At 42.0% G+C, this 15,544-nt stretch overlaps 1 protein-coding gene across 2 annotated transcripts in view; it reads left to right on the top strand.

The window, feature by feature from the left end:
- The window catches only part of LOC117930280 (polyadenylate-binding protein 7-like), a 52,065-nt gene that overhangs the window by 8,810 nt on the left and 27,711 nt on the right, over positions 1–15,544 (top strand). The window contains exons 2-3 of one of the 2 annotated variants that reach the window (XM_034850842.1): positions 3,952–3,967; positions 4,068–4,144. In XM_034850842.1, the coding sequence (XP_034706733.1) occupies positions 3,952–3,967; positions 4,068–4,144 (93 nt within the window). The remainder of the gene's footprint in view (positions 1–3,951; positions 3,968–4,067; positions 4,145–15,544) is intronic. The other variant, XM_034850843.1, reaches the window with a different exon arrangement.

A 15,544-nucleotide genomic window follows, 5' to 3' on the forward strand; every position in this document is an offset into this window, starting at 1 on the left:
TGCAAGTGGCTGTGGAGATTTACCTGTGAGTGGTATGTTATATGAACAAAAGTTTGTGAGGGAGTATGGAGAGATGATAGGGGGTTGGTGCTTTAGTGGAGGTAGGGAGACTTTTGCTGGTGTCTTTGGAAACCTGTCAGTACAGAGTGGTGAGACTTTCAAGTAAGATCCGACTTTCTGTTGGTAATGGCTGGTGGACCAAACTTTGGTCAGATATGGTATGTAAAGTGCTTTTTAGGGTCAATTTCTGGTTTCCTTCAATTTAGCTGGTCATAAAGAAGCATGGGTATTAGACCATTGGGACAAGGGTGGGTGTGCCAGGGGTTGCTGGAACCCCACAATTAGACGGGAGTTTTTTTGATCGGCAGATGGAGACAATGGAGCATTTTTCAGCATATCTTTGATGGCCATACATAATGAAAAGAAGAGTTTGTGGCATGGTAAATAAGTGTTCTCACTGTTTGCAACAAGAAGAATCGGCTGACCATGTTCTAATTCATTGTGATGGTAATTGGAGGCTGGATCTATGATCTTTGGTGTTCATCCTCAGAAGCTAAGAGATAGGGTAGCTTGGCAGCTCCGTGGGGCATAGGAGGAAAGGTGGTTTAGAAAATGACCCCTTTGTGCTTGTTTTAGAATATTTGAATAGGAAAAATAGATGAGTGTTTGAAGGTTTGGATTTAAGATGTAGATGGTGAAAGATATATTTTTAAAGTCATTGTTTTCTTAGTTGATTTGTATTGCTTAGGTTACTAATGTATTATTTCTAGGTTTTGTTGATAGTTGGGGGATGACGTAGGCAAGGGTGGGGTTGTTTGGCTTCTTATTTTCTTTTGGCCTTGGTGCAACTTGTATGCATCATGTGTTATTTTGTAGTGGGGTTGTGTCTCCTTTTTGTTACGCGCCTTTATTAACTCATGTCATCTTAATTTGTCTGTATAAAAGGATTGGTCTTGAACTTATACAAATCATAAAGAATTAATAGACAAGGAGTATGTTAAGCTCACAAACCTTGTTTGCAAATTGGCCCTTATGTAAAGATTATATTGCACCTAATTTGTGTTTTGTGTGCATTGCTTTGTTCAAGAATTGGTTAGGATGGTAGTTATAAGCTGTCATCTATAGCATAAACCATATTATTGTGTGGAAGCTTGTTTCTTTTTTAGTTGGTTCCACTCGTTAAATTTCCCAGATTATCCTATGATGTCAATAGTATCCAATCTATTCAATTGTTGTCACTATTCATTCATTTTGGTGGCTACACAACTTGATTTGTTCATTTATTGAATTTATAACATCGTTTGTATTTTTGGGAAGGATTTCTCATCCTTCTCATGCATTTCAAGCTTGGTATTAATGAATTTTTGTTTTAGATAAAAAAAATATATAGTATCTTTTATGAAAGGATATGGGTTTATATTTTAAGACTTCCAATATAAACCTTGCATTGTGCACATTATGGAATGAGTAGTGGCATGTGTTATGCATACTTTGTCCAAAATTTAGGTGTAAGTGGAAGAATTGGCATGCATTGCTTTGTTTTGATAGAAAAAAATATATAGCAAAAAAACTCACTTTAGTTGGGAACTAGATTCTAGATGATGGCTGAAAGGAAGGGAATTGACTTCCTCAGCTCTAAGATAGAGAAGAGGGATTTGACAGGGAAAAACACCAATTTTCAACTCCTCCCAAATCATTTTGTCGATAATTTCTTTGCTCACTGACTTATCTTGCAATCTTGAGAAAAAAGACTTAACAATACCTAACTCCGAATCATTAAAGTGTATAGAAAAGCATAGATTCCATTGACCCTCTCCTATTGTCACATTCCATACATCTGCTACCCGCCTTTGGACAATAATGAAGCATACAAGGAAGGAAGGGATAGACACAAGTGCTCATTTCCAGAACTTCACCCTCATACCATTACCTACTAGAAATACAACCTTACTATTGAGAATTCCCATCCCTTCCTGATAGTTTTCTAAACACCAACCTTATACTCATCTTTCACATAATAAGAACACCAACTCCCTTCTTCCTTCCCATACTTCCCATTTGTAACATGTTTCCAAAAAAACATCCTTGTTAGAAATGAACCTCTAATCCTAGTTACGAAGAAGGGCCTGATTAAGAGATGAGGGACTTCTAATGCCCAAACCCACCTTCATCCTATCCATGCATACAATAACCCATTTAACTAATTGAAGCTTTTTCCCTAATGCCCCACCTCCTCATAAAAAGTCTCTTTAAATCTTCTTTGGTCTCAACCTTACCTTTCTAGGGATTGCAACCAAGGACATTAGTAGATAGACTGGATAAAGTATTTTAAATCAACGTGAATCTTTCCTCTTTAGAAACATACTGCCTCTTTCATATTGATAGCCTTCTACGAAATGTTTACTCCATCCAATTCCAAACTGAGCTTGATCTGAATAGAGCACCCGAAGGCAAACCTAAGTAAGTAGACGGAAACTCTCCCACCTTGCAACCCATCTCCATCGCTAACTCCACTACATCCACTACCCCCTTAATTGGGATCAAATCACTTTTATCCAAGTTTACTTTTAATCTCGAGGTTGCTTTAAACAATATGAGAAGCCAACTTAAATGAACCATTTGATCATGGGAATTCTCATAAAATACTAGAGTATCATTTGCAAACAAAAGGTGGGACACCTCAACATCCTTTTACCTAATTTTCCCCTCACCTTAAAACCCAACAAAAAACCACCATCCTTAGCCCTTTCCAAGAGGAAACTTAACACTTCCGTGGCCAATGCAAATAAATACAGGAAGAGGGGTTCCCTTTGTCTCAAACCCCTAGAACCTTGAAAAAAATTGGAAGGGGTTCTATTAACAAGCATTGAAAATCTTCCTGTGGATATGCACCATCTAATCCATCAAATCCATTTTTGACCAAATTGCATCATTTCAGAAATAGCCATAAAAAAAGCCCAATTAACATGGTCATAGTCCTTTTCAGTGCTACCACTGGAGGACCTTGACATGGTCATGCACCATTTAAGCAATGACCTTACTGTCTACAATGTTACTGTAGTATGATCCCTTTTGCTCTTCACCTTGGTCCCATTAATGGGATTTCCTTGGTTACTATGTCATGTTCACACCTTTCCAATTACTGATTTAATTGTTAAAACCTTTTAATTTCAGTATTTATACAATGTAAGTTGATAATTTGGAGGATGAGAAGTCACTTTTATAAATGGATATGGGTTATATTTGAGGATTTGGGCTTGCATAGAATGGCCTTCATTCACAAAAATATTTGGTCTTTTATTTTTTTATTTTCAATTTCTATTCCATTCTCTAGCTACAAGTTCCCAACTTCTTTTTATTTATTTATTTATTTATATTGATTATTGATAACCACAATATCCCCATTTCTTCTATTTTGATATTGCTTGAGGCTGGGCCAAACTGGCTCTTCACTAATTAAATAGCATAGATTAATATATAATTGGTTTTAAATCCTCATCTAAAGTGATATGGGGCCTAAAGATTATTTGGCAATCTTACTAAGATATGACTTAGTTCATTGTGTTTGGCATTCTATCATTGTTGTGATTTCTTTACTTTAAGTTCACTTGATTTTCTTCATATATTATCAATTAATTTGGGATATAGAATTGATAAACAACATGAATAGCAAGAACTAAAAATGGGATATCTACAATATCCTAATATATTAGTTTTGTTTTCAACAATATGACCCATTTTTATTGCATCTCCCACAAAAGAGGTTGAAAATGATCCCTCCTCTTTCTTAGTTTTTGTCTTTTGAGGACTTATTATGTTCTTGATGGTTTTCTTTCTGTTTTTTTTTTTGGTGGATAGCCAAGTGCTTGTTATTCACAGTTTCTTTTCTATATTTGACTTTTTTCTCATTTGGTTTAATTAGTTAACTTTGTTAATAATTTTGTCTTGCAGATTAATGATCTATCGGGTAATAATTTAATAGAGAACAGTACATCTCTCTCTCTCTCTCTCTCTATTTTGGAGTTTTAAATCTATTAATGATTCATTCAATGCTTCCTTGGATCTAGAAGAGCATGCAGTGAAGGGGTCAGAGGTTTTTGTTGGTGGTTTGTCTCGTACGATAACTGAAAGCAATATTCGAGAGGTTTGTCATTGTTTACATGTTTGCATTTTATAATTCATGTAAAAGAACTTACATGGAAATCAACTTTCTTAATTTACTTTTATTTTATTAAAGTGAAATGTGAATATGCATGTTGCTTTTTGTAGATTGGCTTTTGAATATGCAAGGATATCCTTTTTTTTTTTTTTTTCATATCATGAAATTTCAAGGTTGTTAAATGCTAATCATATTTGGTACTCCAACAATAGCTCTAACATGATTTGAACCTTAAATTTTGTAATAGTTAATATTGTTATTAGCCCGCATGCTTATTATAGTTGGTATCTGTCAAGAATTTTAATGTTTTGGTGAAGTTTTTAGGAGATAGCATAAATAGGGTGTTTTACATCCTCTGATGCAAGTTGTAAGCTTGTCAAGCTATCATATATTTTTTTTGATCAGTAAGAAAATATGTGTATTGCAAAAGAGGCGCTAAAGAAGTGACTCAAATAGATATAGAGAAGAACAACTCACCCCCTTACAAAAGAACCCAAACCACTAAGAAAGCACAAAAAAACTCTCTCCCTTAACGCATACACACCCATTTAATAAAATCTATTAAGGTCGAAGGCCTATCTTTTATCCACAATTTGGTTTCTGACCAAAGTAAATACACAAAAGAAATTTTCAGCTTTTGGATGGACAACACACCGTCCTCAAAAGCAATTGAATTCCTAGTCTTCCAAATAACCCAAAACAAGCATAACGGCCCCAAAAGCCACGCCACCTTCCTCTTCTTGCCTACAAAGGAGCCTCTCCAACCTATGAGAGTTTCCTTCACCGAATGCGGAAAAACCCAAGAAACTCCAAAGAAAGAGAGGAACAAAGTCCACACCTCCCTTGTTATTTCGCAATGAAGGAGAAGGTGGTCAATCGACTCCCCACACTTTTGACAAAGAAAACACCTATTTGCCAAAACCCAACCCCTCTTTTGCAACCGATCCAGTGTCAAAACTCTACCCCACGAAGCCTCCCACACAAAGAAGCTAATCTTGGGCTGAGCACATGACCTCCAAATGATCTTTGAAGGGAACAAAGCTAAAGAAGCCGGCTGCAGTGCCTTATACAAGGACTTTACCAAAAAAACCCCGTCCTTTGATTTCACCCAACTCACTCTGTCCTCCTCATCCACCCTCACCATCTTCCCTTCCAAATAACAAAGTAACCTTCCCACTTCTTCCATCTCCCAATCATTAAACGACCTATTGAAAGTAGGAGTCCAACTTCCCTTCCTATCCCCCTCGGTTGTCCAAACTTCATTTACCCAAGCCTCTTTTGACGTTGCTAATGCAAAAAGTGAAGGGAAAGCCTCACTTAAAGGGCTGGTACCACACCACTTATCTTTCCAAAACCTCACATTCTTACCATCCCTTACCTCAAAGCCAAAAAAAGGGGTTACAAGCTGTCCCACCTTATTTATAGCTTTCCACAAACCAACTCCATAAGCCTCCCTTATCTCACAAGATCTCCATCCTCCAATTTCCTCCCCGTACTTCCTTTTGATCACCTGATTCCAAAGGGCCTTTTTTTCGTTAGCAAAGCGCTAAGACCATTTGCCCAAGAGAGCCCTATTGAACAAACCAAGGCTCTTAACCCCCAAGCCTCCTTTACTTTTGTCTTCACACACTATCGGCCACCTTACTAAGTGAGGTTTTTGCTCGAGAGCCACTTCCCCATAGAAAATCCCTTTGTATTTTTTCCAACCTCATCCTAACCGCCCTAGGTAAATGGAAGATGGACATGAAATAGATCGGAAGGTTGGACAGAGTACTCCGAATTAAAGTAATCCTTCCTTCTTTTGAGATGTATTTTTTTTTTGATAAGTAAGCAAGGATTTCATTAAAAAGGCTAAACGCCACAAAGCATACAGGAAGTATACAAGCTGGCTACAGCCCAAAAAGGAAAAGGACCAGAAAGAACTACCTCCCCTCAAGTGGAAGCTATCCACTCCAAAAAACCTATAAGGGAGAAAGACTCCTCATCTAAATACACTTTGGCCCAGTTCCACAGGTTACAAGCAAAAGAATTCTTTAATCTCTGAATATTCAACTCACCCCCCCTAAAAGCTAATCTATTCCTCTCCTTCCAAACCGTCCAAAAAATACACAACGGAATGGATTTCCAAATCTTTTTCCTTTTCTTCCCTACAAATGAACCCCTCCAGAAGATAAGAGTCTCCTTTACAGTTTCTGGTAGGACCCACTTGATATCTATCAACCCAAAAATAATATCCCAAAGGACTCTAGTCACTATACAGTGTAAAAGAATATGATTTACATTCTCTCTTCACAGCCACACAAAAAACAACAATTTGGTAGTTGCACCCCTCTAATCTGAAGTCTATCCAGAGTGAGCACCTTCTCCCAAGTGGCCTCCCAAGCAAAAAAGCAGACTTTAGTTGGCACCCTATCCACCCATATTTTCTTTGCGGGAAACACTGTGGCATTAGGTTTATCCAACAGCCTATAAGCATCTTTAACCCTGAAAAAAACCATTCCTTCCTTGCCTCCAGTTAACAGAGTCATCCCCCAATGCAGGCCTATGACCCCTCAAAGTATTGAGCAAATCACCAACCATGTCCAACTCCCAGTCATTAAAGTCCCTCTCAAAAACAAGATTCCACTCTCCATGGCCCGAATCTTGATCCCACATTTCCTCAATCGTGGCATCTCTATGCGCAGCTAGAACAAAAAGATGGTTGAAGCATTGGGACAACGGAGTATCAGTACACCATTTGTCTTTCCAAAATTTAATTTTGGAACCCTTCCCAACTATAAAAGCCAAATTCTCCCAACACCAATCTGATTCTTTCATAATCTCCTTCCAAACCCCTACTCCCGCCGCCCCATTGACCTTCTTAGGCCTCCATCCATGATCCTCTTGCCCATATTTCGTAGAGATTACTTGTTTCCAAAGGTTATCCTTTTCACAAGCAAACCTCCAAATCCACTTGCCCAGCAAGGCTCTATTCAATGTGGCTATTCTCCTTAACCCTAGCCCACCATTGAGTTTTTCTGAACAGACCACATCCCACTTGACTAGATGAACTTTTCCTCCCAAGTGTCCACCCCCCCAAAGGAAATCTCTTTGGGTTTTCTCCACTCTTTTAGCAACGGCCTTGGGCATGCGGAAGATAGACATTGGTAGATTGGCATACTAGCCAAAGTACTTTAATGAGAGTGATCCTCCCCCCTTTGGAGATGTACTGTCTTTTCCAAAGAGCAAGTCTCCTCCTGACCCTCTCCTCCACTCCATCCCATATAGAAGAAGCCCTATTGGGGGCCCCTAAGGGGAGCCCCAAATAGTGAGAGGGCAAAGACCCCACCCTACACCCTAACTCAGCTGCCAACTCAAGAATCTCCTCCACTTCTCCAACTGGAATGATTTCGCTTTTGGCTAGATTAATACGAAGACCCGAGGCCGCTTCAAACCAAAAGAGAAGCCAACTTAAATGAGAAACTTGCGCTTTGCTCGCCTCACAAAACACAATGGTATCATCAGCAAAAAATAGATGAGAGATATTCAATGAAGATCTTCTACCACCCCCGAATATTGCACCCTGTTAGATATCCCCCCTCCACCGCTCTCCTGATAAGGACGTCCAGAATCTCCATTCCCATAACAAAGAGGTAAGGGGATAAAGGATCCCCTTGACGAAGCCCTCTAGTGCTAGGGAAAAACCCAGCTGGCACTCCATTAATAAGAATAGAGAATTTAGCAGAAGACACACAGTTCCACATCCATCCCACCCACTTGGTCCCAAAGCCCATTTTTTGGAGACCTTCATTAAGAATTTCCAATTAATACTGTCATACGCTTTTTCTATATCCAATTTGCAGATAATACCCTTTCCTTTCTCTTCTGCCACGAATCTATCACCTCATTAGCAATTAAGGAAGCATCCAAAATTTGTCTTCCCATAACAAAGGCATTCTGAGCGCCAGATACCACCTTACCAATCACCTTCTTGAGCCTATTAGCTAAGACTTTAGCCAAAAGTTTGTAGAGTCCCCCCAATAGGCTAATTGGTCTAAAGTCTCCCAGGTCCTCCGCCCCGCTTTTCTTAGGGATCAACACCAAGAAAGTGTTGTGAGGCTCCTAACAGAGGCATTATGTTCATAAAACTCTTTAAACATCTCCATGATCTCCTCTTTTGTGAATTCCCATACATTTTGCCAAAAGGCTACAGTAAAGCCATCCGGGCCTGGGGCTTTATCCCCATTCATCTCCATCAAAGCCGAATGGATCTCACCCTCTGAAAATGGAACTTCCAGACTCTCTGCTTCTTGCTGGCTGATGCAATCCACCTGGATGCTACCAATATCCGCCTGCCATACCATGTCTTCAGAAAGCACCTGCTGAAACGAGTTCACAACTCCTTCTCTCACCTCCTGCTCCTCTATCAGCCACTCCCCATTAACCTTAATTCTGCCCATAGTGTTGTTCCTTCGGTGAGCACTAGCCATTCTATGGAAGAACCCCGTATTTCTGTCCCCCTCCCTTAACCAAATCTCCCTTGAATGCTGTCTCCAATGGGCTTCCTCCAACAGCACCCATTTCTTAAATGAGTCCTTGGCTTCCTTTTTTAAGACAGCTTCCTCCACAGTCAAGTTTCTCTCACTTTCCACCCTATCCCAATGGTTTACTTGCTCTAATGCTGCAGCTTTATTGGTCTCCAACCTCCCAAAGACCTCTTTGTTCCAAACTCTCAGATTCTTTTTAATTTCCTTCATTTTAACATTCAATCTGAAGCTAGCGCTGCCCCTGACCTCAATCTCCTGCCACCATGATCTCACCATGTCCTTAAACCCTCAACCTTCAGCCACATATTTTCAAATCTAAACGGGGTAGGGCCTCTACTAATTCCACCCCCTCTAACACGATTGGGAAATGGTCAGAAATTGGACGAGATAACCTGATCTGAGTGACTCCATTAAACTGGTCTAACCAGCTTTGGGAGACTAAAATCTGTCAAGCCTCGCCCAAGCCTGATTATTAAAACCCCCATTCCAGGTGAACTCTCCCCCCTGCAAAGGCAAATCCACCAGCTCTAATTCATCCACCGTCTCTGCAAATCTCCTCATGGCTGAACTGATTCTACCTTGACTGCTCCTTTCTTGCTGAAACAGAATAACATTGAAGTCCCCTCCAAGACACCAGGGATCGTCCCAAGACCTCTTATCGCCCCAAGTTCCTCCCACATGCCCTTCCCTTTCCGCTTTAGTAAAAGGACCATACACTCCCGTAAAAACCCAAGTAGCCCCATTTTCAATAGTCTTGAATCTACAAGACAGAGTAAAAATGCCCTCCTCCCAATCCAATATATCCAAGACCCTCTTGTCCCACCAAATCAAGATGCCACCCGCAGCCCCCTCCGCATTAAGGACTCTCCAGTCTAAAAATCTTCCTGTACCCAGGCTTCTCACAATGCCTTCCGACATCTCCTGAATCTTGGTTTCTTGAATACACATTAGATCCACCCTCTGACTCCTTATATAGTTCTTAATAATTTTCCTCTTAGAGCTGTCATTAGCTCCCCTCACATTCCAACTTATAATCTTCAGCTTCATTGGACAACTATCATCTGATCCCCCTTGCCCTGAACATGACCTTTCTGTTTATTCCCCCCCTCGTAATTGACGGAGCATTCCAGCCTCTTTAGTTCCCTTTCGAATTTGGTTTTCTCCAAGAGCTCCTTACTGTGGATCTTTCCCTCCTCTTTCTGATTTTAGTCAGAAAGTTCAGTATCTCCCTCTCCAACCCCTCCGTAGAGAATCCCAAAAATTCACTAAATTTTGCTAAACTGCCATCCTCCCATAGTTCCTCTTTCTCATTTTCATTGACTTGAGGTCCTGATGCATCAGCATACCCCTCCTTGCCCCTAGCCTTGCCTCGGACTTTATTGGCCTCTCCCAACTTCCAAGATCCCTTCTCTTTTTCGACATTCCCCTCATAGACTGTTAGCCAAGTGACTTATCCCCCCATAACTCCTCCTCTAAACCCCCTGGATGATCAAAAGACTCCCCCTCTAGAGCCCGATCAAAATTAGAAGAAAGAGAAGAAGAATCCCCCATAGCCCGGTTTCCTTTAAGATTGGAACTCAGGACATACCTCTTGGCTTCTTCTTTAAGCGCACGGTCAGTCAAGGATAGACCTTCAGCCCTCTGATCCCTTCTGATCTCAACTAGCTCCCAACACAGCAATGGATCCTCTGGACTGGATCCTATTTTGGAGACGACACAGCCCAAAAGACCAGCCTTCTCTTTGGCAGCAATTGGGCCCTCCCTTTCCCAACCATCCAGTTCTGCACTAGAGGGGCAGCCCATCTCAGCAGCCCAGTTAGATGGCCCTATCTCTGCCTCCTCGGTCATCTTTGACTTTCCTTTTAATTTTCGGCCCATAAGCCCATCAAGCTTAACCAGCCCACCTTCCTTCTCCTGCTCCTTAATAAACTTATTTGGGCCATAAGAAGACGACCCAACCATTTTACCATTTGAGTAATCCCAATTCCCAGACGACGGGCCATGGGCTTGGATCCCGGGCCCTAAGTCCGGCCCATACTCCTGCAAAGCCTTCCCATCGTCTGGCAGGAGCAGTCCCTCGGTTCCCGCTCCTCTCGAATCCTTCCCCACGCTCTTCTCCGCGCGTAAAAGCACCTCATCCCTGTCCTTGGTTCTCCTGGTGCTTTCCACCGCGGAAAAGCTCCTTCTCACCACGGGTCTAACTTCCCACCACAGCGACAAGGAGTAGACCTCCTCCTCTACCTGAATTTCTAACATACTCGGTCTAATATCGCCTCTTAGCTTGACCAGAATCCTAGCCCATTGAATCTCCCCCATCGTCCTTGTCCGTTCATCAATTTCGACAAATCCCCCACATTCATCCCCTATTTTCTTCAATATCTTCGGACTCCATAACGAGATTGGCAGACCAAAGATTTTAAGCCAGGCTTCCTGAATCGTCTCCTCCTCTACCCAGCAGCCCGTCTTTGAGTTCCAGCGGTCTAAACTCAAATGGACTCCTCCTATTGCTCTGCTCCCCGATGAGGCCACTCTGCGAGCCTCTTTTATATCTTCAAACTCCAACAAGACCTTACCTCTTTCCAGCTTGGCCAGCCCAAGCTTGCTTTTTAAGCCCCACGAGCTCGCCCAAAGCCTCCCCAGCCTCTCCATATTTTCTTCTTGCTTTTTGTTGGATTTCCAGCTCGCGACAAGGCAGTGTTCCAACTTCTGTAAATTTCCAGCCAACTCCTCCCTCGAGACCTTCATCTTGATCGCATTTATGCCATTCCAGTTGGAGTGCTTGACTGCTTCTGCGTATGACTTCACCGGAGAGATTTTTCCGCCGGCCCGATCTTCCTGAATCTCCATTCTTCTTCCAGCCAGCTTTTCCATTTGACAGATCATCTCCGCCATGTCCGTCCAACCTTTTCTGTCCCTCCTTCCTCTCGGTAAGAAGATGCAGAACCTTCTGCGCTCCAGATCAACCACCCCCAACTTTAAAAAACCACCCGCGCTGTTGGAGCCCCGAGCCAAGGTAAACCGCTTTCCTCTTTCTCTCCACTCCTTCTCCCATTTCCCTTCTTCTTCGTCACGTATACAATGGATTAACCCTTCCTTAAAAAACCCTAAGCTTTCCAGCCCTAAGCGAACCCATGTCGAGACCCCCCTCTTTCTCTCCACGATGAGGATCTGACGCCTTCCTTTCCTTTCATCGAGAACAAGCTCGAAGGTCTTAGATTCCACCGAGAAGCACCGCTTTCGACTCGCCTCGCCGGACTCCTCATTGTCGCCGTCGCACGCGCCTTCACTCGCCCTCACGCCCCCTCGCTCTCTCACTCCCTCTCTCTCTCTCTCCCATCAGTTTCTGATATGTCTCCTTCTTTTGAGATGTATTGACGCTTTCACATAGCCAATCTCTTTCTGAATCTTTCCTCTATTCCATCCCATACACCGATAGATTTGAAAGGGGCACCCAAAGGCATTCCTAAATAGGTGGATGGCAAATTTCCCACTTTATATCCATATTCATCCGCCAACTCTCCCACATTTTCAACTCTATCAATTGGGATCAATTCACTGTTTTCCATATTCACTTTTAACCCTAACAAAGCCTCAAACCACATTAACAGCCAGCACAAGTGTGTCAACTGATCCTCTTTAGCTTCACAAAACACCAACGTGTCATCAGCAAACAATAAATGTGTAATCTGAACCCCTTCTTCCCCGCACAATACAAGGTGTCAAAAAATCTTGAGCAACTGCTATTTTCATCAAACAGCTAAAAGCCTCCATCACTATTACGAATAGATAAGGTGAAAGAGGGTCTCCTTGCCTTAAGCCCCTTGAGCCCTGGAAAAAACCCGTTAGACTGCCATTCATCGAGACCGAAAAACTGACAGTGGATAAACACCACTTTATCCAACTACACCACCTTCCTCCAAATCCCATTTTCCCTAACACCGCTAATAGAAATGACCAATCCACATGATCATAGGCTTTCTTGATATCTAATTTGCATAAAATTGCCTCATTATTAATTTTCAAAATTGAATCTATTGCTTCATTTGCGATCAGAACTGCGTCCATAATCTGCCGCCCCTCCACAAAAGCATTTTGAGACAAAGATATCACTTTGGCTAACACTCCTTTTAACCTGTTAGCCAACACCTTAGCCAACCATTTGTAAAGCCCTCCCACCAAACTTATTGGCCTAAAGTCCTTCAAGTCCTCAACCCCCCCTTTCTTAGGAATCAAAACTAAGAAAGTTGCATTCAAGCTTCTTACAAATTTCCCCATCTCATGAAACTGTCTAAACAAATTCATAACTTCCTCCTTCACAAAGTCCCACGCAAACTGCCAAAAGGCCATTGAGAAGCCATTCGGCCCTGGTGCTTTTTCTCCACAACAGTCTTCCAGCGCCTCAAAAACCTCCTCCTCTTAAAAGGGCTTCTCTAGCCTCTCCACATCCCCCATTTCTAGCCTTTCAAAAATTAACCCATCTATACTAGGCTTCTAGTCACCTGGATCTGTCAACAACTCTTGAAAATTTTTGCCAATCTCCGCTTTGATTTCACTTTCCTCAGTTAAACACCTCCCATTCACCTTTATTCTATTCAGCTGATTCCTCTTTCTGTGAGCATTTGCCATTTTATGGAAAAACTTGGTGTTTCTGTCCCCCCTATTTCAGCCAGATTTCCCTAGACTTTTGCCTCCATGAGACTTCTTCCAATAAAGCCCACTTCTTATATAACTCCCTTGCCTCCTTCCTAGCCTCTTCTTCTTCCATTGACAGAGAATGACCCCTCTCTTCCTTGTCCCAATAATCTATTAAAATCCACGCTTTCTGCTTTTCGCAGTCAATCTGTCCAAACACCTCTTTATTCTAGCTTCTTAACAAAGGTTTTAAAGCCTTCAATTTTTCAGTCAAGATGAAACTAGCTGATCCGCTCACTTGAATCCCCTCCCACCACTGTTTTAACACCTCTTTAAAGCCCTCACTTTTCAGCCACATATTCTCAAATCTAAAAGGTGTGGGTCCTCTCCTCATTCCTCCCCCATCCAGAAGAACCGGGGCATGATCAGAAACCGGCCTAGTCAGAACAGTTTGGATCGCCCCCTGAAAATGAGATTCCCACTCCTCAGAAATAAGGAATCGATCAATTTTTGACTTGGATCGATTATTGAGACCTCCACACCACGTGAAACTCCCCCCTTGAAGAGGCAAGTTCCTTAAATCTAGCTCCTCAACCACCTCTGAAAATCTCCTCATCTCCTGGGACAATCGGCCCCCTTTGCTCCTCTCAGAGGGGAATGTGATCATGTTGAAATCTCCTACTATGCACCAAGGTTCATTCCATATCCCTCTAATTGCCCCCAGCTCACTCCAAAGTTCTTTTCTCTCAGCTTTCATTGTGGGCCCATAAACTCCTGAGAAACACCAACAGAAACCATCCTCACAGTTCTTAAATCGGCAAGAAACAGTAAATTTGCCCACCTCCATCTCCTCTGATTGCAATACCCTGTTATCCCAAAACACCAAAAACCCCCCTAGCCGCTCACCTGGAATTTAAAACCCCCCACTCCAAGCATCCTCCAACCTCGAGGCTTTTGACCAAACCATTCGACATCTCCTGGATTTTTGTTTCCTGGAGACACACTAAGTCAACCTTCTGTGATTTAATCACCTCCTTTATTAATTTTCTCTTTTCCCTATCGTTTGCCCCCCTTACATTCCATGACAGGATTGTTAGTTTCGTCTAACAACCTCTTGATGGCTCCGATCCCCTTTTATTCCACCATAATTCACCGACCACTCTAGTTTCTTTAACTCCCGGTCAAATTTCGATAGTTTCTGGCCTTTCCTCTTTTTTCCGGTGACCCTCTCAGAAACATCCCTTCTTTCCCTTATTCTGTTGAGGAGTTTCAAGATCTCTCTTTCAAAGCCCTCCGTAGGCATTCCCAAACACTAACAAAATCTTGCCAGACAACTATACCTCCAAGACTCCTCGTCATCATCTTCTTTCTCAGCCTTGTCGTCCCTCCCCTCTTCCACCAAAAAAGAAATACTCGCTCCCATCTGATCGTCCCTTTCTTCCGTCGGACACTCTCTCAATGGAGTAAAGTTTAACCTCCCTTCACTTTCCTTCACCACAGTGTCAATATCACACCTTTCCTCCATCGCCATCACAACCCCCTTTCCCCCCAAGAACGTAGATGAGGAAGAGACCCGTTCCCCCCACAAGCAAACCGCAAAAGGCTTAAGAGTGGCATACCTGGCATTTTCCGCCATCAACCACTCGTCCGCACAGGAAGCCCTTCCATTCTCACTTCTCTCCGCTGCAACAACCATCTCGCCAGGTTGGAGCTGCTCTTCGAACCAGTTTACTGAGAGCGGCTGACCGAAAGAAGCCCTATCTTATTTTAAACGACTTTCCTTTGTGGGCCTAAAAGAATGGTAAGCCCACAAAGCTTCACTTGGTTGTCAAGCTATCATCTTTACTTTTCTGTTCTTTGTTTTTTGTTTGTATTTATAAAATACATTAAGAATAGTAGATAATAATAGAGATCATAATAAACAAAGAAAAAATATGTTAGAACATTATTAGGAGCTTTCCTTTTATAAAATGTTCATTTGTTATATTAGAAATGATGGAAGAGAGAAATATATTAACTTTTTGTAGAGGTTAAGTATATGATGACTCTATTGTGGATGCAAAAATAAGTTGAATTTGGTGTGATAAATAAACATGGTTGAAATGCAAAATATCAAAAAATAAATATCACCCATTCATGCTAGCATGATGTCTTTGTTGTGTACAATGGGATTGAAGGGCTTGTTAGAGAACTCACTTAGACTCCCATAGTCGGGTCAAGGATCAAC

The sequence above is a fragment of the Vitis riparia genome, chromosome 14 (genome assembly GCF_004353265.1).
Source record: "Vitis riparia cultivar Riparia Gloire de Montpellier isolate 1030 chromosome 14, EGFV_Vit.rip_1.0, whole genome shotgun sequence".
Taxonomy (NCBI): domain Eukaryota; kingdom Viridiplantae; phylum Streptophyta; class Magnoliopsida; order Vitales; family Vitaceae; genus Vitis; species Vitis riparia.